Source organism: Balaenoptera physalus, assembly GCF_965194825.1.
Source record: "Balaenoptera physalus genome assembly, chromosome: 3".
NCBI lineage: Eukaryota > Metazoa > Chordata > Mammalia > Artiodactyla > Balaenopteridae > Balaenoptera > Balaenoptera physalus.
This window is the reverse complement of record NC_138890.1, coordinates 19,406,953-19,433,770: the sequence shown is the minus strand read 5'-3', so window position 1 is coordinate 19,433,770 and position 26,818 is coordinate 19,406,953. Positions and strand designations below refer to the sequence as shown.

Sequence of the window (26,818 nt, the reverse complement as noted above, 5' to 3'; positions counted from 1 at the left end):
TTAAAGATGTATACCATAAACCCTAAAGTCAGAAAACAAAGAGATGCACAGCAATAATACCAAGAACAATAATAACCAGAACTGGCAAAGGACTCATACCCAGAATATATAAAGAACTACAAATAAATAAGAAAAAGGTAGTACTAAGAAGCAAAAGACTTGAAATCCAAATGGACCATTATAAAAATGTGCTCAAACGCAACATTAATTAAGGAAAAGCTAGCAAAAATCATAAAGAGATGCCACTACAAACCAACTAGAATGGCTAAATTTAAAAATTAAAACTGACAATAAGTGTCAGTGAAGATGTGGAGAACAGGGAGCTAGTTATACTGCTGCGGGGTGCAAAATGGCACAAATAATGAAAAAAAATAGTTGGTACCATCTACAAAGTGGAAGATACATATACTATGACCTAATAGTGTCACTCCTAGACACATAACTTAGAGAAGAGGGCACATGTACACCAAGAAACATATAAAAGCATGTTTGTAGCAGCAAAAGTTGGAAACTGGTAACAACTCAAACTTCCATCAACAGTAGATGGACAAGTGAACCATGCTGTATCACCCAGAAGACTATGCAGTAATGAACATGAGTGAAGTATAGGTCTTCACAGCAGTACACATAAATCTCACAAAAGATGCTGAGCAAAAGAATATATGTGTGATGAATCCATTTAAATGAGGTTAAAAAACAAGCAAAACATATTTGGGCAATAAAATGATAAAGAAAAGCAGGGAAATGATAAAGCCAGGATTTGGGGGTTAGGGAGGGGAAAGGGAGGGCTTCTGGAAAGCTAGTGCCATTCTATATACCTTGATCTGGAGGGTTGAAACATAGGTGTTTGCTTTAAAATTTACATTTATAATACATTGATATATACTTTCCATGTATTAAAACTAAACAAAAATTGAAAGAAAATCAATATATGGTTGAGGAAAAAAAATCTAACTTTGTTTATTTGGTTGCTTACTTTCCCCAACATTACTTATTAAACCATCTATATGTGATTACAACTTAATATATTCCATTCTTACTTGCACTTGAGATTTGGTAACTGTTGTTATCAACAATAGTTTTTGGCAAGGATGAATGGACTTTTGCGGGGGGGGGGGTGAGTGAAGGGGAGAGATAGTAAAAGTGCGAACTAAAATGCAGGAGAGGGAGATAGTCATCCTCATGGGATTTGTTGTTAAATAGGAAAATTCTAGAGACAGAACCGAAAAGAGAGAGGAAGTCTGTGAGAGGTTTGCCAAGTCAGAGAGCAAAGTGTCACCTGATAAAAGGACTTATTTATGAATGAGCTCAGAGCAAAACTATTTGGAGGAAATCTAAAGAGGACATGCCTGCAGGATGGAGGTTGGTTATACTGGGTGCCTGGCCCAAGGGTACAGCCTCCATTTACACCACGTAGGCGGTAACATAAAGTTTGCTGAATGTTCTCAAATATTTGATATATTGCTATTTTTAAATATGTTTATTGCTCGCTTTTTCTTACTTTAAACATAGTATTTATTTTTTAACATCTTTATTGGAGTATAATTGCCCTACAATGGTGTGTTAGTTTCTGCTTTATAACAAAGTGAATCAGCTATACATATACATATGTCCCCATATCTCTTCCCTCTTGGTCTCCCTCCCTCCCACCCTCCCTATCCCACCCCTCTAGGTGGTCACAAAGCACGGCGCTGATCTCCCTGTGCTATGCAGCTGCGAGTGGCATGGACATATATACACGACCAAACGTAAAATAGATAGCTAGTGGTAAACACAGCATTTATTGATGGAAGAAAATTACAGAAAAGTATGTAGTGCCACATTTTGTCCAACCTTGACGGCGGGATTCATTCCCTTTTTAGCGCACAGTGAAGGACTGGCCGGAGCAGCCCCAGGGCCGGCCTGAAGGGCTGCGGTTGATTTGGAAGTGGGGCACGGACCAGCCTTCCCTCCACAGTGCAGAGCCAGCAACCCTCCTGTCTAGGCGGGAGTCTCCCTAGGTTGCTGAGCTGGACTGAGAAGTGCGAGGGCTGCTTTAGATGCCAGGCCCTTTCCCGGGAGCCCCGCCCAGGCCCCGCCCCTCCCCAGCCGAAGCCCCGCCCCGGCCCCGCCCGCGCCTTGCCGCGCGCCCACATTCAGAGCCCGAGCCGCGGTCGCTCATCTGACCCGAGCCACAGCGGCCGGAGATGCAGCGGGGTGCCGCGCTGTGCCTGCGCCTGTGGCTCTGCCTCGGACTGCTCGACAGCGAGCGTGGTGAGCCCTCCGCCTGCCCCAGTGTACAGCTGGCCACGAGGGGGGACGTTTTCCCTGGGCAAATGGTGGGACCTCACCGACGGGAGGCGGGCGGGGGACAGGGCCCGCGGGACCCTCCGGCACGAGACAGGGTCGGGAGCCAGGGATTCAGACACCGGAAGGAGCACGGCGAGTCGGGCCGGGCTTGCCGGGATGAGGAAAGGGCGGGGACGGGGCGCGGGGCTGCACCGCAGCTTAGAGGTGGTGCCCAGTCCCCTACTGCGCTCCGCAGTCTGTGGCTCAGCTCCCTTGGACCTGGGCCCCTTCGCGCTGCACCCTCAGCCTGGATCCTTCGCTTGCTTACACGCTTTCCCGCGGAGTCCAGGCACCGCACTGCTCTCCTCGGACCCGGGAGCACTGGGGATTGTCCCCCCACGCAGAGGCTGCAATCCCCGCCGGGTCATAGACCTGGGTGCGCACTTCCCGACACCTCTAGTCTGCGCTCGAGATCGGTCCTCCAGAGGGAACTCTGGTTGGTGTCTACCTTCCCCAGGCCAAGGACTGCGGGGGCGGGGGCTCGGGATCGTGGGAGATAGGCGCCGTGGGGCGGATTGGGCGCAGGTGCCTGTTGGAACTTGAGGCGAATCTTGAGTCGGCAACTCGTAAGTGATCAGCATGGCAGAAGAGGCAGAAGGCCGGCCCTCGCCGTATTTGAGGGGGTAGGACCCTGGAAGGCCAAGCTAAGGATCTTGGATCATAAGGCAGGGACCGACAAGGACGGGTCTTAAACACAGGAGAGGCAAGGTCTGGTTTGTGATGGGAACATGACTGGAGGTTGCTGCTGAGGGATTGGAGGGAAGAGAGTGTGGGGGATGAGGGAGGGAGCAGAGGGGTATGGTTGTTTGGAGATGTCAGGATAAAGCATCAGGAATGAGGGGGGGATGAGCTGGAAACCCATGCAAGATCTGGTGACCCTGGAAATCAGAGGGTGGAGGAGGGGTAATGGGTCCCCAGTGGTTGAGGGAGGAGTTCTGGGAGGTCTGAAGGGAGAGATGGGGACCTCGCTATTTTTAAACACCATGGGCATTGAATAGTGGCTTTACATGCTTCATTTCTTTTAATCCTCACAAGGGAGTGTTAGACCCATTTTACAGATGGGAACAATTAGAGCATGGACACTTATAACTTCCCCCAAAGTCCCCGGGAAGCCAGTAGTAAGGGAAATGGTCAACCCAGGTCTTTGGAATAACAGAGCTCTGTTCTCTCTGCCTATATGGTCTGAAGAGCTGGGGATAGTGGAGGTGAGGAAGGCGTGTGTGAACCTAGTGGGGGGAGGAGGGAGGAAGACATCTGTCTGGCCTCCAAGTCAGGGCAGGTCTGAGCAGAGGGGCTGCCACTTGGCCCTTCCTTGCTCCCCTGCACCCTGCCCAGGACCAGGCTCTCACAGGTGCTCAGCATGTGTTAAGTGACTGAATGAGTGTGGGGAAAGAATTGAATGGCGCCATGGCTGGGCTTCGGGGCAGAGGAGTGGGAGATCCCACCTTGAGGCGACATCCAGCAAGCACTGGGTGTAGTGTCCAAGGCTCAGGAGAGAGGCTGGGCTGGAGAGCTGGAGAGGAAGCAGAGCAAAGGGTCTAGGATGGGACCCTCTCCCCCAAGGAGGGGACCAGAGAGGGAGAGCCTTCCAGGGAGACGGGAAACATTCTGCATGCAGGGTTTGAGAAAAACCAGGAGAGGCTTGTGTCCTGGTGCTCCTGAGTGGAGCAGAGTGGGAGGCGGAGGAGGGAGGGGGGATGAGGTAAGTCTTTCAGTGAGTGCAGGTGATTCTTACCAAAGTTGGGCAATGAAGGAGAAGAGAGAGAATGAAGCTAAGGGGCCCATGGAAGCGGGGTGGCCCAGGCTGGACCAGGGCATGGCTCGCGGGGAGATGTCCCATGGAGAACAGACCATTGCCACTGTCCCTGAGCCTTGCATTTGCACCACCCATTTGTGGGCTGAGGAGGACCCGAGGAGCTGCCAGCTAGATGGGGATACTGGAGCAGAAGCATAAACACTCCAGTGCAGCCAAGTGTCAGTGCAGCCAGAGTAGGAGGCCAAGTGCTGGCAGGTGCGCAGCCTGGCCGTGAAGCTGACCCTCAAAGGTGTGATGTTGGTCCCAGAACGAGACTCTTGTCCTAGCTCTACCCCTAAATTCCTTGCTATATTACCTGGGCCCCTCTCTTCCTTTCCTTGTGCCTCAGTTATCCCATGCATAGGAGTGCAACAAGCTGGCAAGCACTGAGGGGCTGTGCTTGGGGTTGGGCTTTTTGCCCCAGTAGTGTCCCTGTAGAGAAGGTAGGTGGCAGAGGTCACCTCCAACAGACTTTGTCTCTTGGAGCTTAGTCTAGAGAGAGGCTGTTTCTGCCTCTGAACAGTGGGCAGTCAGCTCAGGGACATGTCGGGGAAGGAGGCAACTGCTGGGAAGCTTGGTTGGCCCAGCCTGAGGATGCTGGCTCCTGCCATGGGCTGAGGCACACATGACCATCCCAGCTCTTCACTGTCCCTGCTCCTCAGCCCTGAGCCAGACCCAGGTGTGGACAGAGGTGTGTGGGGGGGTGGTGGGGATGCAAGTCAGTGCAGGCAGAATGTGGGGGCTGGGCCCATCTTACTTGGTGCCTGTGGATCAGTGGCTCAGTGCTCTGGGGACTCAAGTGTAGGTGCTGCTCACATCCCCAGCATGCCGGAGGCACCGGGTCAGTGTAGCTGAAGGCTCTCTGCCTCCCCAGAGCCCAGTGCCCACATGGCCAGGCACCAGACTGGGCATGAGGTATAACAAGGGGACTGTCTGGCCAGTTCCTTGCTGTGCCATCCCCACCCTGACCCCCAGGCAGTGGCACCCCAACCCAGGGAAGGGGACTGCAGTTCTGTGCAAGTTGAAAGGTATAGTGTCTGCTCTGGGCAGTCTAGGGAGGATTTGGACCAAGCACATCCTGCAGGGGTTTCCTGAGTGCCAGACTAGCAGGAACACAAACATGGTATCGTAGCCCAGGGGTGAAAGTGCTCAGTGACCCAGTGAGGCCCAGCTGGTGGCTGTGTGCTGCACGGGGTTGCTTCTAGCTTGGGGCTTCCTGGAGGGGTCTGCAGACTCCAGGGAAAAGGGTTCCAGGTAGGGCAAAGACCCCCTCAAAGGCCCAGAGGCAGAAGAGTCAGATGGTGATCAGATGAGGCTAGACTCCTAGGGGCGGAGGGATGAGATGGAGGAAACAGGCAAGTGGAGGTGGCAGGAGCCAGCAGCACACCTGGAAAGGGGAGGTCTGAGCAGGGAGTCACCTGGTCAGATTCCCCTGAAGGCATCACCAGAAGGGTAAGACCAGATGCAAGCCCACAGCAAGGAGGCTGTGGGTGAACCCAGGAGATACGCCAGGGAAGGAGGCAGCAGGGGATGGTGGAGAGAGAGGGACGAGTGCCAGTCTCTGGCTTAAACAACAGACAGGTCATGAAATTGTTTACCAGATCGGGACCCTGAGAAGAGGAGGAAATGTGGGGAAAGATGAGACACTCCACTAGGGAGGCAGGGCCTCAAGTCGAAGGCAGGGAAGAGGAAAGTTGGGAGCACTTGAGTGTGATGAGGCAGTGGGGAGTCGGGGAACCCAGGGAAATTAAGTGGGGTCTCAGCCATGAGGGGAAATTATTCTCTATGTCTAGCTTACACCCCTCCCGCTGCCGCTTGGGTGTCCCCCCACCGCCCCGCCATTGTAGATTTCTCTCGACTAGGGCCTAGCCTGTGCCCCTGAGATACCCCTCGAGAGGGGGGATGGGTAGGGAGAGGGGTCCGGAGAGCCTCTCACACTCCTTGCACCGACCTCTGAGCAAGACACAGCCGACGTGTCCAGCTGGAGCCAGGGATTCCTGAGTTTCGATCCTTTTCAGACACTTGCTTCCTCTGGGATCTCGGTTTTCCGGTCACGCCAAAGGGAGAAGTCTGGGAGCAGGAAGATGCGGGCTTTGGCGCTGGCTGCCGCTGAGGCTGGGTGTGGCCGACAGCAGGCACGCTGCTGCTGGCTGGCTCTGGTGCCCCAGGCCACCCCCATCCCCGAGGCCTGGCTGGGGTGTGGGTGGCCCAGTGAGCAGGCACAGGTTTCAGGGTGGCAAGTGGGGGAGCCCCGCCACGTGGCCAGCGAGGTCAGCATGGGTTCATGGGAAAGGACTTGTCAGCCACAGGAGAGGACATCCTGCCTGCATTTCCCTCTTCCTGCAGCAGGAGCCCATGGCCCAGATTTAGCAGCGCTGGGGGGCCACCTCTGAGCCAGCTGGGCTGTCTGATAACACCACCCGTCCTGCTGCCACAGAGCAGAGCCCTGATCCCAGAAAGGCCAGGGCTACTGCCTGGCACAGTTAGCTGCACCCACAGCTGTGCTGCACTGGGAGCTCCACATCTACCAGGGTGCCCTTCCTCCCCATCTCACCCCCAGGGGGTACTCAGGCAGCCCACGGTCCCACTTAGCCTCTCCAACACTCCCTGCTTCCCAAAATTGCCTCTATGCTGCTTCAGCAGGACCACTCTAAAACACAGATCTGAGCCTTCCTCGGGCCACCCGCCCCCGCCGGCCCCTCTTGGGCTGGTAGTACAGGCCCTCCTGCTAGGGTCCCAAGGGCAGCCGTATGTAGCCCTACATCCACCTAGCCTGCACCCATCACATACCCCAGCCTCAGCACATGACCTTTCTCCTGCTCCAGATACGTGCAGAAGGCTGCTGAGAATTCCAGGCAGAAGGTGATGCTGTTCCAAGTGGGAGGGGTCTACTAGGGCGGGAGGGGGGCTTCATTCCCACTCCCTGTGTGCCCCAGGAGCACGGAATCTAGGCTTTCAGGTAGGTTCAGGGGAAGCTCTTATCCTTATCCAACCTAAAGCACCATCCTCAAAGCTACCCTGAATTCTACCAAATGGAGTTTCGTTTGTGTGAAGCAGCACTTATGTGCACACAGGCACGCACACTCACTTGGAGTGTCTACAACTGAGCCACACCTCGGTCTGAAATGGTTAATCAAATTTCTTCACACTAGGGTGTGTGAAGATTTTAACCTTGTGACGTAGGCTATTGTGCCCATTTTAGAGATTAGAAAATTAAGGCCAGAGGAATGAAATGGTTCATTAGATGCTAGAGCAGCTTTGAGGGAAGTGACAAGTGTCTGGTGCCTGGTGCCAGATGGCATAGGGACTGAGGGGCAAGAAGGGGCAGGCATGGCAGGTGTTGTCCACATTCCCCAGGGAAAGCACTAGAGAGGTGGGCATGTGGGGTCCTAAATTTCTGACCACCTCATGGACATTTTCACCTTGATGTCCTGTACAGCTTTCAAAAGCAGCATGCCACTAGACACATTGCTTTCCCCCAGGCCTACCCCTGGCAGATGTGCCTACTTCAGGGCAGGACATCTGCACCTCCATCCCTTGCCTCCACACCTGCCCACACACTGTGTGCTGTTGCTTTGTTCCCTGGATCCTCAAAGCCAGTCAAGAGCAACCCAGGGTCAAGTCCATGCTGGGGATGCCACCTTGAAAAGGCTCTCATCCTTGCACTGAGGAACTGTCATGTGCAGTGAGTCAAGGCGCTGCATGAAGCTGTGGAAACACGCAGAGAGGCCCCCAGGAGGGGACCTAAAATTGCTACCCTGGGTCTGGAGCAGGCACCAGGCAAGTGATGAGGGTGACTGGTGAGTCCCTTGAGAAGATCAGGTTCCATCCCTAAGCAGCGGAGAGGCAGGAAATTGTTTTAGGCAGAAGAGGGATTTGTGTTCTAGAAGGCTCCTCTGACCAGTGGGAAAGGCCTGGACCAGTGGGGAGACACTGGTGTGGTGAGCCAGAGGAGGGATTTTGAGGCTGGCCAGGCAGTGGGGTGACAAAGAAGGGGACTGGAAAGGGCAGCCCCAGAATGTCTAAGGGTGGCACTCGGGCTGGAAGGCATCTACCGCTAAGCGTCTGAGCTCTGCGAGTGCAAAGCACTTTGCCAAGTGACAGGGAGAGGAGAGGGGCAGGCCTGGTGCTTCCAGCCACCCTGCCGTTGGTGCTGTTTCTGAGGAAGTATAGAGTAAGTAGCAGCTTCCCATAATCCTGTCCCCCAAAGATAACCTCTGACTAGCAAGTTAACCTATGTGCCTTAGTTTTCTCATCTGCAAAATGGTAAGAATAGTACCCACCTCAGGGGGGCAATAGAGGGGTGTGGTATGCACAGGTGCATAGGCTGTGCTGGCATACAGAAAATATTTGCTCTTGTCTGTTGTTGTAACAGGGTGTATTGGGGTAAGCAGAATTTGGGGCTCAAAGTATATGAGCATTTTTTTTGATTACTGTGAGTGCCTGTTTGTCCACATCGTTGCCAACACTGGGAATTCTCTATACTTTTAACACTTGCACATCTGGGCTGGGGATACTTCTGTGCCCTGTGGCTTGTTGTCCTCCTCAGTGGGTGGTGTGGTATGAGGGCTGGGGGCGCCTGGCAGGAGACATCTGGGAAGCAGAGTCCCCTGGGGCTGGAGCTCAGGAGAGCTGCCAGGGAGGGTGGGGGGCTCAGAGGTAGGCTTGAAGCCCTGGGGCTGTGCCACCTCCAGGAGGAAAGAGCACACCTTGAGCAGCTCCAGTTAAATGAGCCACCAAGAGCCTAAGGCTGGGCCTGTGACCCAGGGCCCTTCTCTGGAGCCTCATTCCTCCACACCATGCTCCATCTGTTCCACCTACCTGACAGTCCAAGGTCACCCGCACTCTGGTCTTTGCACATGTCCCTCTGCCCTCTGTGCCCTCCTCCTGGGCCAGCAAGCTCCTGTTCAGTCTACAAAGCCTATTTCAACTCACAGGAACACTCCTTCCCACTGGCAAGGCTTTCTCTGACCACCCCCCCCCCACCTTGGCACTGTGACCAAAGCACAGAGTCCCAGTGAGATGCAACTGCTGTGACATGCAAAAGAGTAGGCAGGCAGTGACAGCGAAGGTCTCAGTGCGCCTGAGCCAGCAACAGTTTATTCTTACAATGGTTCTTAGTGTGGTATTATAGTGGTCTGTGGTTCCCAATAAACTTGGGGACAATTCTCATTTCATAAGCTTGGAGCAGGGGAAGTGACTTGCCCAAGGTCATACAGTCAGAGTGACATTGTAGGGCGTGCAGCTGGGCTCACGGAGCTTCAGGCACTCTCTCTTGGAACAGCCCCTCCCATCTCAGCCCTCTCAGTCCTGCAGAGTGGAAGGTGGGAGGACTGATGGACTATTGACCTCACCCTTGACCTCTGGAGGCACAGCGGCTGCCATCCAGGTGGGGGTGGGGGGACTCCAAGACAGAACACCCCTGAGCCTTCTCCCAAGGTCTATGCACAAGCCTCGCCCCAAGAATGAAGGGAGAGGGCCTTAGAGCCAGCTCCCCAACTCGGCCTAGCCCTGGGACTGATGCATGGAGACCCCAACCTGGCCTCACCTGCCCCCAATGCTTTCCCCTCAGCTTGCCTTCAGTCTGCAGCCATGGGCCTGGCCCTGGCTTCCTCTGTCCTCCAGGGCACAGCTGCTAAGGAGAGTGTGGACCAGACTAGCAGGACTGCAGTACAGCCCCTGTCACCCACCAGGTGACCATGACATTTCCTTGAAATAAGGAATTGCAAATGCAAAAACCACTACTGCTACACTCTGCCAGAGTATGTAGGGGAACCCCTGAGCTTGCACACCATCCTGACATCATCCCTGGGTTGGTTGTGCTGGACCTGAGGACAGAGCCATGGGCCAATGACATCCTGGCCCCCAGGAGCCACCCAAAGGTACAAACCTTCCCCATGTGGTGGGTGAGGGCCTGGTGTGCTCAGCAGGTGGATACTGGGTGGTGTGGCTGGTGTCTTGACTGTGTGGCAGAAGCATTGGGAGGTGAAGCTGGTTAGAAGGGGGGCCTGTTGGGCAGGGCATCGCCCTGGAGGCCGGGCCAAGGGCATTCACAGGTCCAGAGGGCCACAGGGAGCCAGTGAGGGTGTCCGCTGGGCTGAGGGACAAATTGGAGGCCAGGAAGGAGACTGCTAGGGAGCAGAGAGGTAGGGAGACTGGCACTCGGGGTGGCAGTGGGAGAGAAGGAGATGGAGAGATGTGACGGCTGAGTCCCAGGCAGGGATGGGCCTGGACTTGGCCAGACTTGGGCTCCTGCACAGCTGCTGGTTATCACTAATGTGGAGCCTGGAGCCTCAGTTTCCTCATTGCTGACTGGACTCGTGATCCCTCCCTCCCTCCCAGGCTACGTGAGGATCAAATGAGGCAGTGACTGCTGGGCTGTGGTTCAGTGCCTAACCCACAGGACTTCCCACCCCTCCTGCCTGCCCCTCACCCAGGATCCTGGTGTGCTGCTTCCACAGCCAGCGCCTGTGGCTGACCCCAGGGTCCCACTGCCCAAGGCTGCTGACAGCACAGAGAAGAGGAGGTATGCTCTCTGGCCTCCCTGACCTCGGCCTGGCGCCTGCCCGGATTGCTCTGCTCAGGCTAGGGGGCCAGGGCTGCTGGCCAGGGGAAGGAAGAAGCCAGTTCCTGGGTCAGGAACAGGAAGGCAGGGGGAGTGCGGCAGAAGTCAGGATGACAGTGCTTCCTGCTTCGGGAAGGGAAGGACAGCGGGGACAGACAACAGCCAGGCAGGAAGGATGCGCCTTCTTTGGGGTTTCAGGTGGGGGCTGGGCAGCACGGAGCCTCTGGGCATGGCAAACTAGGCCTGAATCTGCCCCAGCTGCTGAGCAGCCTGGGGTACAGATGGTCACCAAGGATCCTGGCCTTTAAAACCAGAAACATCTTTTCCAAAGGAACAACAAGGTTTGACAAAGTTGCAACCCAAAGAAAGACCTCAGAGGTTTGTTTAGCCAACCAGTCAGCCACTCATCCCTCCTTCCATCCACGTACTCTTCCATCCATCCATCCACCCATTCTTCCATCCATCCATCCATTCATCCATCTATCCATCCTTCTGTCCATCTGTCTGTCCATCCATCTATCTGTCCATCTGTCCTTCCATCTAGACATTCTTTCTTTCTTCCAACTTTCCATCCTTCCATCCATCCATCCGTCTGTCCATTCAGCTAGCCATCTTTCCTTCCATCTTTCCACCCATCCATCCATCCACTCAACCTTCCATTCACCCACTCATCCATCCATCCATCCATTCGTCCATCTGTCCATTCGTTTATTCATTCAACAAGGATCTATGGAACCTTGACTCTCTGTCAGGTGAAGTGCTAGGCGTGGAGTGGGGTAGAAAAGAGGACTGTTTGGGTCCTTACCCCATTGAAACTTACTGTCTAGTAGAGGAAATGAAAAAACATAACTTAAATAAAAAAGTAAATAACAAAATTACATATTGTGATAAGAAGAATGAAATAAGCAACCAGGAGGTTAAGGTGGAGCTTAAAGGAGGACTTTTAGGTTTTGGAGTGGGTGAGGAGGTCACGTCTAGGCTGAGGCCTGAAGACGAGAAGAAGCCAGCTGTGCAAGGCATGTGAGAGGAGACAAATCAGGAGGAGAGGTGTGTGTAAAGGCCCGGGGGTAGGAAGGAGCATAGCATGTCATGGAACAGCCTGGAGGCCATGGTGGCTGGAGGACAAGAATAGGACGTGAGAGTGGACCAAGAGAGTGTGGAGAGGGGGCGGGGGCCAGGCCACGGTCAGAAGTTTGGATTTTCTTCAAAGTGTAGTGGAAAGTCACTGACGAAATTTAAGCAGGAGCATGATTTGGCCCCTTTGTGTTATTAAACTATCACTATCAACTGTGTGAAGGATTGGAGGAGGGCAAGAGTGGGCCAGCGGGCCACGTTGGGGGCGAGTGCAGTTGGGTAGGCTCCAGCAGGAGAGTGGGGGCTGGCTCTGGGATGCTTTGGTGGTGGATGGATGGGCCGGGGTGGGAGAGGTGGGCATCCACAGGAGGTCCCATTTGGGGAGATGGGAGCTGTCAAGGAGACAGCTTTGGCAGGGGTGGAGAGGATGTGAGTCTGGAGTTCAGCATCAGAAATGTGGAACTCAAGGTGTCTGTGGGGTGGCCAAGTGAAGTGGCAGCTGGATACTTAAGGCTGGAGTTGAGAGAAGGGGTCTGGGCTGGAGGTAGAGATTTCGGAAGTAAATGGACGCTTAGGAGAGAGACTGGTAGAGAAGAGAAAGTGAGGAGCAGCAGCACTTGGTGTTGGGCAGAGGGGACGGAAGACGAGGGGAGAGTGAGCTCACAGAAGCTAGCAGAAGAGGGAACAGCTCTGCCCCCTGCCCTGGAGGGCCTCCTACAGCAGCATGGAGGTCACAGGATACCTTGACCAGTGGCTCCATGAAGCAGGGGAGGGGGCTGCACCCTGTGGGAAGATGAGCAAATGTGAGAGGAAGGAGTCAGCGAGCAGAGCTTTTGCTAGGAATGGGAATAGAAAAGAGGAAGGGAATATAGGATCAAGGAATTGAGGAGTTTTTGTTTGTTTATAAGATGGGAGATGATTCCACAGAGAAAAATTGGTAATCAGGAAAGAAAGAAATTATCTACAGTGGTCAGATCTGGGGGGTTGGGATTCCTAGCTTGATGGAGGGCTTTGCCTTGGGAGCAGGAATGTCTGAGAGTTTCCAGGGCCTAGGGCAAGGGTGTGGGATTTAGATGTGGGAAGATGAGGTGTCTCCATCTGATGGCTCTACTTCCTTAGTGCTGAGAGTGAGAGAGGAGGGAACACCCTGAACTGCAGCCTGGGGGTCATTTAGGGTCTGCCAAAACGAAAAGAAAGGGGAGGCAGCAGCATGGGGCTCTGGCTTTGTGCTGCAGGCCGAGCCACTGAGGGACATGGGTGCTGCAGGGTTGCGGTGGAGAGCAGGGGCAAGGGAGCATTCAGAATGATGGGCCATGAGACACGCAGTGCCAAAAGAGAGGTGAGGCCAGGAGGAGGTAACAATGCAGAGGGGTCCTTGACCTCAGAGTTTTGACGAGGTTGAAGAACTTAGCAGTGGTGAGACAATGGTACCTGGCAGGAGGCAGAGGAGGCAAGGACAGAAGTGCAAGAAGATAGGCACTCAGTGATGGCACACCTTCTGATGGGGACCAGGTCCAGGGTATGCCCAGGAAGTGAGGGGCTGAGGGGAGGAGGGAGGACAATGGAGATGAGGACTGCAAAGGCCAGGGTGCTGGTGACTCACCCGTGTGGATGTCGAAGTTATGAGGAATGGCCTGAGTTGGGGTGGAGGGGCCTGAAGAGCCCGGAGCAGAGAATGAGGGGAAGTGAGCAGGACAGCAGCTGATGACAGCTTTAGTGGGGAGTGGCTGGTGATGCTGGAAAGGGGAAGTGACCGCAAGGAGTTCTCCGATGTGTGCAATGGGAGCAATAATCACCCCAGGGGCAGTGGTGTCCTCAGAAAGCCAGGTTTCAGTTAAGGCAGGAAGGATGGAGGAGGACAGTGATGTCTACAGTGAAGACTACTGATCACACAGGGTCCAGTGGAAGTGACTGAAGAAAGAGAAGCACTGGGGAAATTCAGGGCACGCGGCAACAAAGGAAAGGCTCTCTCAGATGGGTGAAAGGGTTGGCAAACGCTATAGATCCTCCCGTTTAGCACAGTGATGGAGATGCTTCCTTTGGTGATATGGTGGCCTCTAGGGAGGAAGCTCCTAGGCTCCATCCCCCATCCATCCACTCAACCCACCCACCCTCCCACATATCCATCCATTTATTCATCTGACCATCCATCTTCCATCCTACCATTCTTTTTTTTTTTTTAATTTTTAATTATTTAATTATTTATTTATTTATGGTTTTGTTGGGTCTTCGTTTCTGTGCGAGGGCTTCCTCTAGTTGCGGCAAGTGGGGGCCACTCTAAATCGTGGTGCGCGGGCCTCTCACTGTCACGGCCTCTCTCGTTGCGGAGCACAGGCTCCAGATGCGCAGGCTCGGTAATTGTGGCTCACGGGCCTAGTTGCTCCGCAGCATGTGGGATCTTCCCAGACCAGGGCTCGAACCTGTGTCCCCCGCATTGGCAGGCAGATTCTCAACCACTGCGCCACCAGGGAAGCCCCATCCTACCATTCTTGAATCCATCCCCTCAATCTTTGATGTGCACCTCTTTTGTACTAAGGTTAGAAAGATGAATAAAATACAGCCTCTGTTCAGATGTGACCAGAAAACCACAGTTCAGTCCAATAAGTGTTCTAACAGCATGAGCCTAGGAGGCCAACACTGCCTGAGTAACAGTGACTGCCCCATAGAGAAGGGACTCATGAACTAGACCCTAAAGAGGGAGCTCCACAGGAGGGAAGGAAGTACAAATGTCCAGGGCAAAAAAAATTAGCAGACAGAGACTTCAAGATATGAAAAGCCTGGCACTTTGGGACAATGGTGAGAGGTCTGTTCCTCTCAGATGTGTCGGGAGTTGAAGCTGGAGAGAAGGGGAGTAGGCAGAAGGGAGAGGGCTGGGGTCCCCCACTTTATCTTGGAAGCAAAGAGGAGTTGCACAAGGAAGCTGGGCTGACAAATGCCGTAGCTCTGTCGCCGGGGTGCCGGGTGTGTGCCCTGGAGGAGCACCCCAGAGAAGGGGACCCTTGCTTGGCCTCCCCAGGGGCCCCAGGGCAACGCTGCAGGCCTCACCGTGGGGCATACATAACCCAGGGCAGGTGGGTCCTGGCCGCTGCACCTCTCCTCTGGTGCCCACATGCCAGCCTCAGGCCTGACCCCTGACTGGTCCACAGGGACAGCCAGTTCTTTCATCCCCTCACAGGTCCAAACCCAAGTCCATCATTCCCTTCTCCCCCCGCTTACGTAGCTCAGAGGCCAGTTTGCCTAGCATGGCTTTATTCACTTTCCACTGCCTGGAAAATCCTACTTCTCTTTCGAAGCCCATCTTAGTGGTGTCCGCCTCGGATTCCTTCCTGGCCCCTCACCACCAGAGGGGGGCCTCCCCACTGTGGGGCTCCTCCACCCCAGCAGCCCTGGGGGTACCTGGTGGGGAGGTGTGTTGGGGGGGCTGGTACCACCCTTCGGGAGGAGTGGACCTGGTGGCAGAGCCCAGGGCTACTTTCCCATCTCGGGGCCCCAGGGTGGGGCCACTGTCCTGAGTGCCAGGAGTGGGTGCACTGGATTCGAGTTAAGGAGAGACTTCACAGTGTTCACAGCAGCTGGCTAGATGAAGGGCTGCCTTCTTAGGGCTGTGGTGTAGTCCAGCTGGAGGGTCTCAGTTTCCCTGGCTGTACTAGATACTAGTGTGATTAGATGCTGGATGAGGGCCTTCTGCCTCTGACCTACAGTGGTGTGGTACCTAGAAAAGTTTGGCCAGCAGGAGGCACAGAAGGGAGAGGCCAGCCAGGCCCTGGCAGCCAACTTGTCCAGGTGTTGCTGAAATGAGACCTTGGGGTGCAGAGTGTGCCGTCCTGGTGCCTCTTCCTAGGGCAGCTTGGGGTCAGGGTGGTGTAGAACCAACTGTGGTGGGGATTCCCCCAGCCTCTGCCTCCCACAATTAGCTGCCAGGGCAAGACCCCAAGCCTCAGGGAGCTGGGCTGGGAAGGGCAGAGGAGCTGAACCTGTGGGACTGGGGGCTGGGGCAGGATAGTAGGCTGTGCCCCCCAGGAGGACAGGGACTTGGGGGAGGGACAGGACGCAGCCCTGGGCCTCCGGCCACACAGTCCTCTCTTCCTGTTGTCTCAGGATGGTCCTGGCAGGATGCATCTGCTAGAGTTCCAGGTCCAGACCTCCCCTGGGGCCTGCTCCCACCCTCCCCCAGGATCACACACACACACACACACACACACACACACACACACAAGTTCACATGCGTGCACACGCAGACATGTCAATGACACACACACAAAGTCACAACACTCACATATCAGTCCTATAAACACACGTCTACGCACACACAGAGACAACACACACACGCGCACGTGCACACACACATGCACACACTACACACACTATCTTGCTGGGAGGAGGATGCGGGGTAAGGAGCTGCGTGGGCAGCAGGGCCAAGGTCCTGGAGGGCCACAGGAGGGTGTGTAACCAGGCGAGACAGTTATCTGTTTGGGGATTAGCCCTTTTGGAGGAATGGGGGGTTGAGGCAGGGGGAGCAGGGAGAGGAGAGCTGGGGCAGCCAGAGAGCGCCTTGGGGGTAAGAGAAACTGATGGAACCAAGGACATGTGAGCTGGACTCCATGGGACATGGGAGAGGGCGAGGTCACAGGCAGAATTCCAGGGAGAAACCGAGGCCTGAGTTCTGGGCATGTTTGGCGGTCTGCACTGTGCAGGTCTCCCTCACAAGCAGTAGCTGTGCATCTGCGGGGAGGAGCCTTCAGGCAGAAATGTGGGGGTCGCAATGCCGAGGAGATGTGCTCCAGGCCTCGCCCAATGTAGGATGAGGCCTGTGGTCTCCCCTATTGACTTCATGTTGGCAGCTCTGCTCATGCGGGGCTAGAGGTTCAGTCCAGGCCTCAATCAGGGCTCACTTGGGGCTGGGCCCAGTCTGCGGCCAGGGGGCAACCTGAGGTGGAGGTTACCAGTTGTCTTGGGGCCTTATAGGTACTGCTCAGGGCTGAGAGCCTAGGCAGCCCATCAGCACCGGATGCATGTCATCGTGTGAACTCATGACCCAGTCCCATGCTAACCCTATCTCCCACCCCAGGCCTGGCGAGTGGCTACTCCATGACCCCCCCAACCCTGAACATCACGGAGGAGACACACGTCATCGACTCCAGTGACAGCCTGTCCATCTCCTGCAGGTATTCAGCCCTCAGCCAGGAGGGCAGGGGACTGGGTCCCTCCTACCTGGCAGGCCAAGGAGACTACAGAAGGCCGAGCAGATGGTGGCGGAGCACCCAGAAGGCAGCCTCTCCCCAGGGCAGAGGCCTCGAGGCTTAGGGTTGCTTCCAAGTGGCTTGAGTTGTAGGTGCCTGGAGGCATAGACCATCCCCTGCTCTGCAGACACAGGCACCCTGCACCCACCCCCATTTCACCCATACCCACCCCTCATCATTTCATATGGACCACAGATCAGTCACCCTGCATCCACCCTTGGGTCACCCCACACTGACCCCAGGCCACCCCATGCCCATGCCCAGGTCATCCTGCATGGACCCCAGGTTGCCTGCACCCACCCTCAGCCACGCTTCACTGGCCCCAGGCCCACCCACACAGACCCCAGACCAGCTATAATCTGGGGCTCGGGCTCCTCTGCAGGACAGCCTGCCACATGCAGGCCCAGCAGCCAGGCAGAGGCCCCAAGGGGCTCAGGGAACACCCTGCCCCAGGTTCATGGTGTGTGCCCAAACGCTGGTCTGCCCTGACCTCTGGGTGAGATAAGCTATGGGCCAGGCTTGGCCCCTGGGGAGGTTCCACAGGGACTGTCCCCCAGGGCTGCAGCCTGGGCCCCTCTTGATGTCCTGCATCCTCTGCCAGGGGGCAGCACCCCCTGGAGTGGGCCTGGCCAGGGGCTCAGGATGCACCAGTCACAGGGGAGAAGGACGGCGAGGACATGGGGATCGTGCGAGACTGTGAGGGCACAGATGCCCGGCCCTACTGCAAGGTTCTGCTGCTGCAGGAGGCCCACGCCAATGACACGGGCAGCTACCGCTGCTACTACAAGTATATCAAGGCTCGCATTGAGGGCACCACTGCAGCCAGCACCTACGTATTTGTGAGAGGTGAGAGGGGTCCAGCACTCACCCCTGTGGCCACTCAGGAGCCACAGGCAGGGTCCTGGGTCCTGGAGGGGTGGCTGGCACCTGCACCCCCACCCCCAGCCTTTGAACCCCACGGGGCTTCCCTGCGGCCCCAGACCTGGGCAGAGACCCCCTGAGCCCCGCCTTCCCCTCCCACAACATGCCCCCTCTCCTCAGACTTGGAGCAGCCATTCATCAACAAGCCGGACACACTCCTGGTCAACAGGAAGGACTCCATGTGGGTGCCCTGCCTGGTGTCCATCCCCGGCCTCAACGTCACGCTGCGCTCGGTACAACCCCATGCCAACACCCACCCTGGATCTGGCCCTCCAGTCCTGTCCCTGGGAAAACTGCTGCTTCTCTGGCCAAGAGGAAGGGGGCAGCTGGGTGCTGACAGCCGCCATGTCTCTACAGCAAAGCTCAGCACTGTGGCCTGATGGGCAGGAGGTAGTGTGGGACGACCGCCGGGGCATGCGTGTGCCCACTCCCCTGCTGCGTGATGCCCTGTACCTGCAGTGTGAGACCACTTGGGGCGGCCAGGCCTTCCTATCCAACCCCTTCCTCGTGCATATCACAGGTAGGGGCTGCCTAGGGCTGTAGGGCCCTCCCCCAGCAACCACTCCCCATGTCCTGGGAGGAGAACTGCAGGAAGAGGACAGGGACCCCCCAATTCACAGTAATGAGGCTGTAGGTGCCATGGTTTGGCTGGTCTCAGTGGGTGCCCTGTACTCTGTGCACGTTGTCCTATGAGGGGCATGGGGGTCACTGTGTGTGTGTCACCAGGAAATGAGCTCTATGACATCCAGCTGTTCCCCAAGAAATCACTGGAGCTGCTGGTTGGGGAAAAGCTGGTCCTGAACTGCACTGTGTGGGCCGAGTTCAACTCGGGTGTCACCTTCGACTGGGACTATCCAGGAAAGCAGGTGAGGTCAGCAGCCCTGCCAGGGGCTGTGCCTGAATCATCCCCAGGAATCTCCATCACTACCCACACTCACCCTGGTCAGGCACACACTTACCTCTGTGTAGAAGAGGTGCAGACTCAGTCCTGCCCCAGGAGCCCCTGTCTGATACAGAAGTTTTCCTATCCCGAGGAAAACTCTGGGTCTGGGTCCAAGGCTTCTGGAGCTATTGCTGGCTGGGCTGGGGTGTGTGCCTATGGGGGTTAGTTCTGTCAGAGTCAGCCTGCTCTGACGCTATGCTTCCCCTGGTCCTGGGCAGGCAGAGCGGGGTAAGTGGGTGCCAGAGCGGCGCTCCCAGCAGACTCACACAGAGCTCTCCAGCATCCTCACCATCCACAACGTCAGCCAGCACGACTTGGGCCCATATGTGTGCCTGGCCAACAATGGCATCCAGCAATTCCAGGAGAGCACTGAGGTCATTGTGCATGGTACGGCCTGTCAGGTCATTGTGCCCAGCATGGCCTGGGCTAGGTCAGTTGTCAAGCCTGGGGAACAAGGGTTCTTGTGCAGTGTGGGCCGAGGGTCATAGGTCATGGTGCACCTGAGCAGTGTGGAGTCCAGCCAGAGGGAAGGGAGGGCCGTGAGTGGACGGACTGCCCGGTTCCCACACCCCAGAAAGCAGAGCATCTGGCCACTGGGGGTGGCTGTGAATCCCTGGGTGGCGGTGGGTCAGCGATGCCGGCCCCAGCTTTACCCTGATGCCTCCCGTCTGGCAGAAAAGCCCTTCATCAGCGTCGAGTGGCTCAAGGGTCCCGTCCTGGAGGCCACGGCAGGAGACGAGCTGGTGAAACTGCCCGTGAAGCTGGCAGCATACCCGCCACCGGAGTTCCAATGGTACCTCCCTCGCTCCTGCCCCTCACTACCCACCAGGTCCAATGCAGGAAAGAACCACAGGGAGGGAAAGGCAGCGTTCTCCCCATCACGGCCTACTCCTTGAGACCTGGATGGGGAACTGTCCCCACTATCAGGGCCTGCACCCTGGGCAGGGAACCCCTATGAAGATTCTAAGGAATATGCACATAATGAGATATTTTGGCTAGAGGAAAGGTTGGCCTGAATTGCTGCTAAACTGTGAAAGAGTGTAAATACCAGTCTCCTGTTATGTGTGGGTGTGGTGGGCACAGCATAATCTAACTGTTTCCTGCACCCACTCAGCCTCTCTGAGGGCCCCCGCTGGAGGGTGTCATAGAGGGATGACTTCAGGTTTTCTAGGCCCCTATCCAAATAGGTTGCCACCCCCAGGATCCTTCTAACCAGAATTTTGGAGATGTCAAAGGGGTTTCACAAATTATTACGGTGCTGGGCCCTGGGCTGGGCCTGATCTGTGTGGCAGTGAGCTAGAACTTCCGGAAGGCCTTCAGGCTCCAGATCCCCAGTTCTGGTGTGTGACCTGAGAGTATGGTCTCCCTTGCAGGGTATGCCAAGGGTCAGTGAGGGGTCCCTCACTGGTGGTTTCACCCTCACCGGGCGCTCCCTGAGAGCTCCCAGAGAGCTCAGGAAGGCACAGCACCCCACCATGCACCCTTCGGCCATCTGAGCAGTCCACTTGGCCTGACCCTGGGAGGTCACACTCTAGCCTGACCCTTATCGTACACATGAGGAAAACAGGCCAGGAAAGGGGAAGGGCACTCCCGCCCAAGCCCTGAGCCTCCTGGGAGGGGTCTGCTCCATTCTTTCACAGTTGGCCAGAGGAGCCTTGCCTTCCCAGCCTGGAGCACCTCCCACCAGGCAGGATGACCTTTGCTGAAAGCCTGGAGCTGGGCAAGCAGAAGCCCAGACATTCTCAGCCAACATCCCACTTCATTGGCCATAGGCTGGAAGCAGGCTTCTCCTGGGAGAGCCCCTGGATGTCCTGGGCCTGCGCCGTCTGTGACCCTACCTCTGAGGCCACAGGCTTTGGGGTCCATCAGGGGCATCTGGTGCAGGACCAGGACCCTTGAGACAGGGTCCGGAAGGGCGCTGATGCAGTCTGGAGCCTCCCTCACAGGTGTGGTCTCCTGGAGACGCCTAGGGCCCAGTACCCTGCCCTCCAAGGCCAGTAGTACTGACCCTGTCCAGGAGGGTGGCCAGCTCTGTTGCATCAGAGATCTGGCCCAGGCCTGATTCTCAGGCAGCTGACTGCCTCTCACCATTCCCACCACATCTGGCCTTTCTTTTCTCACTTGGCCAATACCTGCCTCCAAGAAGTGCTCAGCCGGGCCCACTGTTCACTGAGACACCTGCCCCAGGGCACTAATGGTGACCATAGCTCCACAGGGGCCAATTCTTCCAGGTAATCGTGAGATGATTGGAGATCTAGTGGACAGACAGACAGGCTGGTCCTGGTTCCCAAAGCAGCCTCTGTGTGTCCGGCATCATGCTGACCCTAAAGGCCATATCTTGGGTAGGCCTGACGACACCTGCAAGAAGGTTCATTCGGTTTCCCTGGTTTTCAGATGAGGACACAGGGGCTGGGGGCAGCGAAGCAGTTCACCTAGGATCACAAATGCGGCAGGTGGCAACCAGGATTCTGCACCAGAGCCCAGCAGGCCTCACAGCCTGGGTCCTGCTCTGCCCTGCTGTGTGACTCCTGGCAAGTCACGTCTCTTCTGACTGGGCTGTGGTGTTGCAGCTGAGGGCCAGACCCCTGCATCCCCCTCACTGTTACTCTCTGCCCCGAGGGCTGTGCTTCTCCTAGTGTCTCTCTGGTAACGTGTGCGTCGAGCACCTACGTGTGCTGGGTGCTGCTCTACGTGTAGGGGATATGGCAGTGAGGGGACAGTCCCTGTACAGCTCAGTAGGGGAGACGGACAGTCAACAGACATACGTGTGAACACTAGTGTGCAGATGAGCAGGCACAGGCCCGAGGGCCGGCTCCCGGTTCACACAGCTTCTCTGACGAGCGGGTGATATGAATATAGGAGAGAGGGAGACTTGCAGGTGTCTAGCATCCAAGCAAGGAAGGACAGTGAGTTGCATAGCCCTGGGGAGGGGGCAGGGCAACAAGAAGGCCCCATATCTGGAGAGATCCAGAAAGGGCAGAGCCAGGGTCAGGGCTCCTGGACCCCCATGTGGTAAGGAGCTGCGCCCCTCGGGGACTGCACCTCCACCCCTTCACGGCACACACCGGTGAAGCCTATGAGAGACAGACAAGGCCCCCTGGGGACTGCAGTTGGTCCTGAGCCTATAGGTGTTGTGAGACCCGGTAGGCTGAGCCCGGAGACCATCCCCATAGCCTTTAGGCCATCTGTTCCCCAGTCCAGAGTCAGCTGCTGCAGCCCACACCCCTACTCCTCTTCCCAGCAGCCTGGTCTGGTGCAGGAGGGGCCTCTTGCTCCTGGCCTCTCCTGCCTCCTGACAGTATATCCCAGTTGTAGGGGCTGGGGTGCTTCATGGAAGGAGTGCCAGGACAGGGCCGGGGTGGGGTCCGCACAGCCCCCTGAACTCCCTTCCTGGGCCAGGTACAAGGACAGAAAGGCAGTGTCAGGGCGCCATAGTCCACACGCTCTGGTGCTCAAGGAGGTGACGGAAGCCAGTGCGGGCATCTACACCCTCGCCCTGTGGAACTCCGCGGCCGGCCTGAGGCGCAACATCAGCCTGGAGCTGGTGGTAAATGGTATGTGTGGGCAGGACAGGAGAGGAGATGGTGGACAGGCGGGTGTGGTGGGGGAGGCTGACTGACTGGCTGTCTGCCTGTGTCCCCAGTGCCTCCCCACATCCACGAGAAGGAGGCCTCCTCCCCCAGCATCTACTCCCGCCATAGTCGCCAGGCCCTCACCTGTACTGCCTATGGGGTGCCCCCTCCTCTCAGCATCCAGTGGCACTGGCGACCGTGGACCCCCTGCAAGACCTTCACCCAGCGCAGCCTGTAAGTGTGGCTCCACCCTGTCTCCCCTTGCTTCCCAGCCCAATCTCCAACCTCAGTCATAACCCCCACTTACTGTCCACAGCCCTCCCCAGACCCCTGCTCTAAACCCAAACCCTATCGCGATTTGCCTGAGCAAGGCTCGCTTGTATCAATCAGGCCGGGCTGGACACTGGGGATGGTCCAGCCCACCCACCTCCCTTGAAAGCAAAGCCCCCCAGACACACAACTGCATATGTGGAGAGGACCTCTGGGCACCAGGGAGGATACCTCTCACCGAACAGGCAGACCTAGGCTAGTTTTGTGAGACCGGTACCAAGCCCCAAGGCACACTTGTGAGACCGGTACCAAGCCCCAAGGCACACTTGTGAGACCGGTACCAAGCCCCAAGGCACACTTGTGAGACCGGTACCAAGCCCCAAGGCACACTTGTGAGACCGGTACCAAGCCCCAAGGCACACTTGTGAGACCGGTACCAAGCCCCAAGGCACACTTGTGAGACCGGTACCAAGCCCCAAGGCACACTTGTGAGACCGGTACCAAGCCCCAAGGCACACTTGTGAGACCGGTACCAAGCCCCAAGGCACACTTGTGAGACCGGTACCAAGCCCCAAGGCACACTTGTGAGACCGGTACCAAGCCCCAAGGCACACTTGTGAGACCGGTACCAAGCCCCAAGGCACACTTGTGAGACCGGTACCAAGCCCCAAGGCACACTTGTGAGACCGGTACCAAGCCCCAAGGCACACTTGTGAGACCGGTACCAAGCCCCAAGGCACACTTGTGAGACCGGTACCAAGCCCCAAGGCACACTTGTGAGACCGGTACCAAGCCCCAAGGCACACTTGTGAGACCGGTACCAAGCCCCAAGGCACACTTGTGAGACCGGTACCAAGCCCCAAGGCACACTTGTGAGACCGGTACCAAGCCCCAAGGCACACTTGTGAGACCGGTACCAAGCCCCAAGGCACACTTGTGAGACCGGTACCAAGCCCCAAGGCACACTTGTGAGACCGGTACCAAGCCCCAAGGCACACTTGTGAGACCGGTACCAAGCCCCAAGGCACACTTGTGAGACCGGTACCAAGCCCCAAGGCACACTTGTGAGACCGGTACCAAGCCCCAAGGCACACTTGTGAGACCGGTACCAAGCCCCAAGGCACACTTGTGAGACCGGTACCAAGCCCCAAGGCACACTAGGCATGTCCAGTGCTCATCAGCGCATCTGTGCAGCGCTCACCGTGACCCCTTAGAGAGGAGAAAAGTGAGGTCAGAGAAGGGATGTGACTTTCCTAAGGTCACGGCAATAAGCAGCAGATCTTGCCCAACTGCTGGGCCACACTGCCCTACCTGACTGGTCGCCAACAGGACAGACAGTCTGGGAGAACAGAGAAAACTTGGACAAACAAGGGCCCGGAATGGAGGGGCCAAGGTGGTCAGTGGTCTGGAAGGCACTAGAGAACCAGTGAATGGTGTTGAGCAGGGGAGTAACTAGTCACATTTGCCTTTTAGCAAGAGATCCTAATGGGCAGGGTGCAGGGTCACAGGCTGGGGAGAGACAGGAGCTGGGAACCCAAGGGAGACAGGGTGGCTATACCGGCAAAGGGGCTGTGGCCCTGGCATGGTCAGTTAGGAAGGTTCAGTCAGGGTGGCCAGCCCACAACATTCAAGGCTTATAAGAGATTCTTCTAGACCACAAGGCTGCAGGTCACTGGCACCTCCAAATGTGCTTCCCTCTTACGCTCTACCGTTATGCTCTGCATGATTACAGAACCCTGGGGCCAACTCTGCTCCATTAGCGGCAGACAAGAGCCTCCCTTGGGCCACCCCTTCCCCACAGACCCCCATCCCAGCAGGAGACCAAAGGTGCTGGGATGCACAGCCAGCCCAGGGAGGGGCTGCAGCTCTAGAAAGGGTAGGGAGGGAGAGGGCTTCCTGTAACAGGAGTGGTGACTTTGCTGCCCTAGGAGATCTGGGTGGACTTTGCAGGAAGGGACACATGCAGGTAGGAGCAGGAGGCACAACAGACTAGAGGATGACCGCAGAGCCACGGGCTTGTGGTGTTCTGCAGGTGCAGGTCCTGGCTTACTGGGCAAGGCTGTGTCTGGCAGCTCGTGCCGTATAGGTCGCCAGGCCCTGAACAGTGTTCCAGAAACAAAGCCCCCGCCCCCCTCTCTCACTTCAGCCCAAGGGCCAGCCTTACCCACCATGATGTGAGATGAATCTGAGTAGGAGAAAAGCTTGACCCTACCCCCAGTGTGGGCCCTCTCTGCCTGTATCCCTGACCTGCCCTCGCCCCTCCTTGTCTTCAGCAGCCAGCGGCAGCAGCAACGAGACCAAATGCCACAGTGCCAGGACTGGAGGGAGGTGACCATGCAGGATGCTGTGAACCCCATTGAGAGCCTGGACACCTGGACTGAGTTTGTGGAGGGCAAAAATAAGGTATGGGCCAACCAGGCCACTGAGTGGCTGGGGGAGAAGAAGAAAGGAGGCAGGGTGGGGCCCTCTCCTGGCCTTCTAGGTTTCCACTGGGCTTGCAGAGCTCTTGCGATAGCAGCTGAGCGTCAGTAACCTTTCTGCAGTGTCTCTGGGCATCAGTTTCCCTGCTTGCATGTAGACTGTGGGGGCCAAACCTCCAACTGCTTCCCAGACAGGGAAGCTGAGATTCAAGGCCATGGACCCAAGCCACCCAGGGCTGGGAGGGTTGGGGCTGGGGGCCGGCTCCATCCTTACCAAAGGCTGCTGAGCTGCTGGCTCAGGCTGGGGGCAATGCCTAGAAGAGGCCAGGCAGGGGAAGGACTGAACAAAGGCACCCACTTCCTACAGTCACTTCCTGTTTTCCTACACACCTCCAGAGCCTCTTCCTGTTCCAGGCTGGCCAGGAAGTGCCCGGCTTGGGGTTGGGGGGTGGGGTCTTTGGATGGTAGGCAGGGCCTATGGCCCTCTCTCCTCCTCTGCTTCCAAGCTTCCTACTCCCCCAGGTCAGAGTCCTTCCGGAGCCCTGGAACCCAGCCCCTCCCCTTGCCACGACCCAGGGCACTTGTGGGCACATCACAAAAGCCCTGGGGCATTTATGGGCACATCACAAGGATCTCACACAGTGACCAGCTGCTCCCCTTGGACCACAGGCTGACCCTTGATGTGACCAGAGCATGAGTCCTAGCTCTGGCTTGGACCATCCCAGTGCTACCAGGCCCCTGTCCCCTCCTCGACATGGCCACAGCCTGAGCCCATCCACAGCCAGAGGTCTCTCTGGTCCTGCCTAATGCTGCCCTCTGACCTCAGCCACAGTTGAAGCCAACTGTCCATAGTGCTGTCCCTTGGGTTTTCTGGGGAGCCACCTCTTGCTGCTGCCCGAGGGCCTCACCACCTTCTCCCTGCCTCACCATTCCTGGTACTGTCTCTGAGCTTTGGTCATCTCCAGCTCAGAGCCTCAGTTTCCCTCATTACTCTGGTGGGCACAGCAACCTCCGTGCAGAAAAGGAGGTTGGGGTAGGGGAACTCATGCAGGAAATGGACCCTTATGCCTGACACATGTGCTGTCCAGACGGTGAGCAAGCTGGTGATCCAGGACGCCGATGTGTCTGCCATGTACAAGTGCGTGGTCTTCAACAAAGTGGGCCAGGATGAGCGGCTCATCTACTTCTATGTGACCAGTGAGTGACTTGGGCAGGCCCGGATGGAGGTCAGGAACCAGGTGGGCACAGGAGGAGAGCAGGCCTGGGAGAAGATGATATGCCTAGATTGGGGCCCATGGAGTTTCTGGTGACCTTGAGGCACCCAGGAGAGATATCCAGGGTCCACTGGGCCCCTGGGTCTGGGCAGGAGGGATAGATTTGGAGGTCATAGGCATATGGACTGGGGTGGTAATCCACTGGGATGGATTGGCACCATCTGCCCCCAGACCTGGAGTGCCTCCCCTATGGGTGCCCTCTTGTTCCCCACAGCTCCGCCTAACTCCACTTCCCTCCCACCCCCTTCCTAAGCCCTGGATCCTGCACAGCAGCTGGTTCCTACGTGCATTTTGCCCTGGGGAGAAGGTCCATAGTTTCCTCAGATTTTCACACTTGTTAGTGACCTCAGAAAAGCTAAGAAGATCATGGAAGGACCGTCACTGGGCCCAGAGGTGTAGACAAGGGCACGTGGAAG

The 26,818-nt window shown here is 56.6% G+C and overlaps 1 protein-coding gene across 2 annotated transcripts in view; it reads left to right on the top strand.

Annotated features, from left to right (window-relative positions):
• Positions 1 to 2,137: 2,137 nt before the first annotated feature.
• Positions 2,138 to 26,818, top strand: part of FLT4 (fms related receptor tyrosine kinase 4) — a 41,666-nt gene continuing 16,985 nt past the window's right edge. For both annotated transcript variants that reach the window (XM_082456960.1, XM_082456959.1), the window contains exons 1-12: positions 2,138 to 2,253; positions 16,831 to 16,927; positions 17,604 to 17,848; positions 18,044 to 18,156; positions 18,281 to 18,443; positions 18,650 to 18,789; positions 19,085 to 19,253; positions 19,542 to 19,659; positions 22,266 to 22,420; positions 22,510 to 22,672; positions 24,985 to 25,111; positions 26,217 to 26,325. In XM_082456960.1, the coding sequence (XP_082313086.1) occupies positions 2,187 to 2,253; positions 16,831 to 16,927; positions 17,604 to 17,848; positions 18,044 to 18,156; positions 18,281 to 18,443; positions 18,650 to 18,789; positions 19,085 to 19,253; positions 19,542 to 19,659; positions 22,266 to 22,420; positions 22,510 to 22,672; positions 24,985 to 25,111; positions 26,217 to 26,325 (1,666 nt within the window). In that variant the 5' untranslated portion in view covers positions 2,138 to 2,186. The remainder of the gene's footprint in view (positions 2,254 to 16,830; positions 16,928 to 17,603; positions 17,849 to 18,043; positions 18,157 to 18,280; positions 18,444 to 18,649; positions 18,790 to 19,084; positions 19,254 to 19,541; positions 19,660 to 22,265; positions 22,421 to 22,509; positions 22,673 to 24,984; positions 25,112 to 26,216; positions 26,326 to 26,818) is intronic.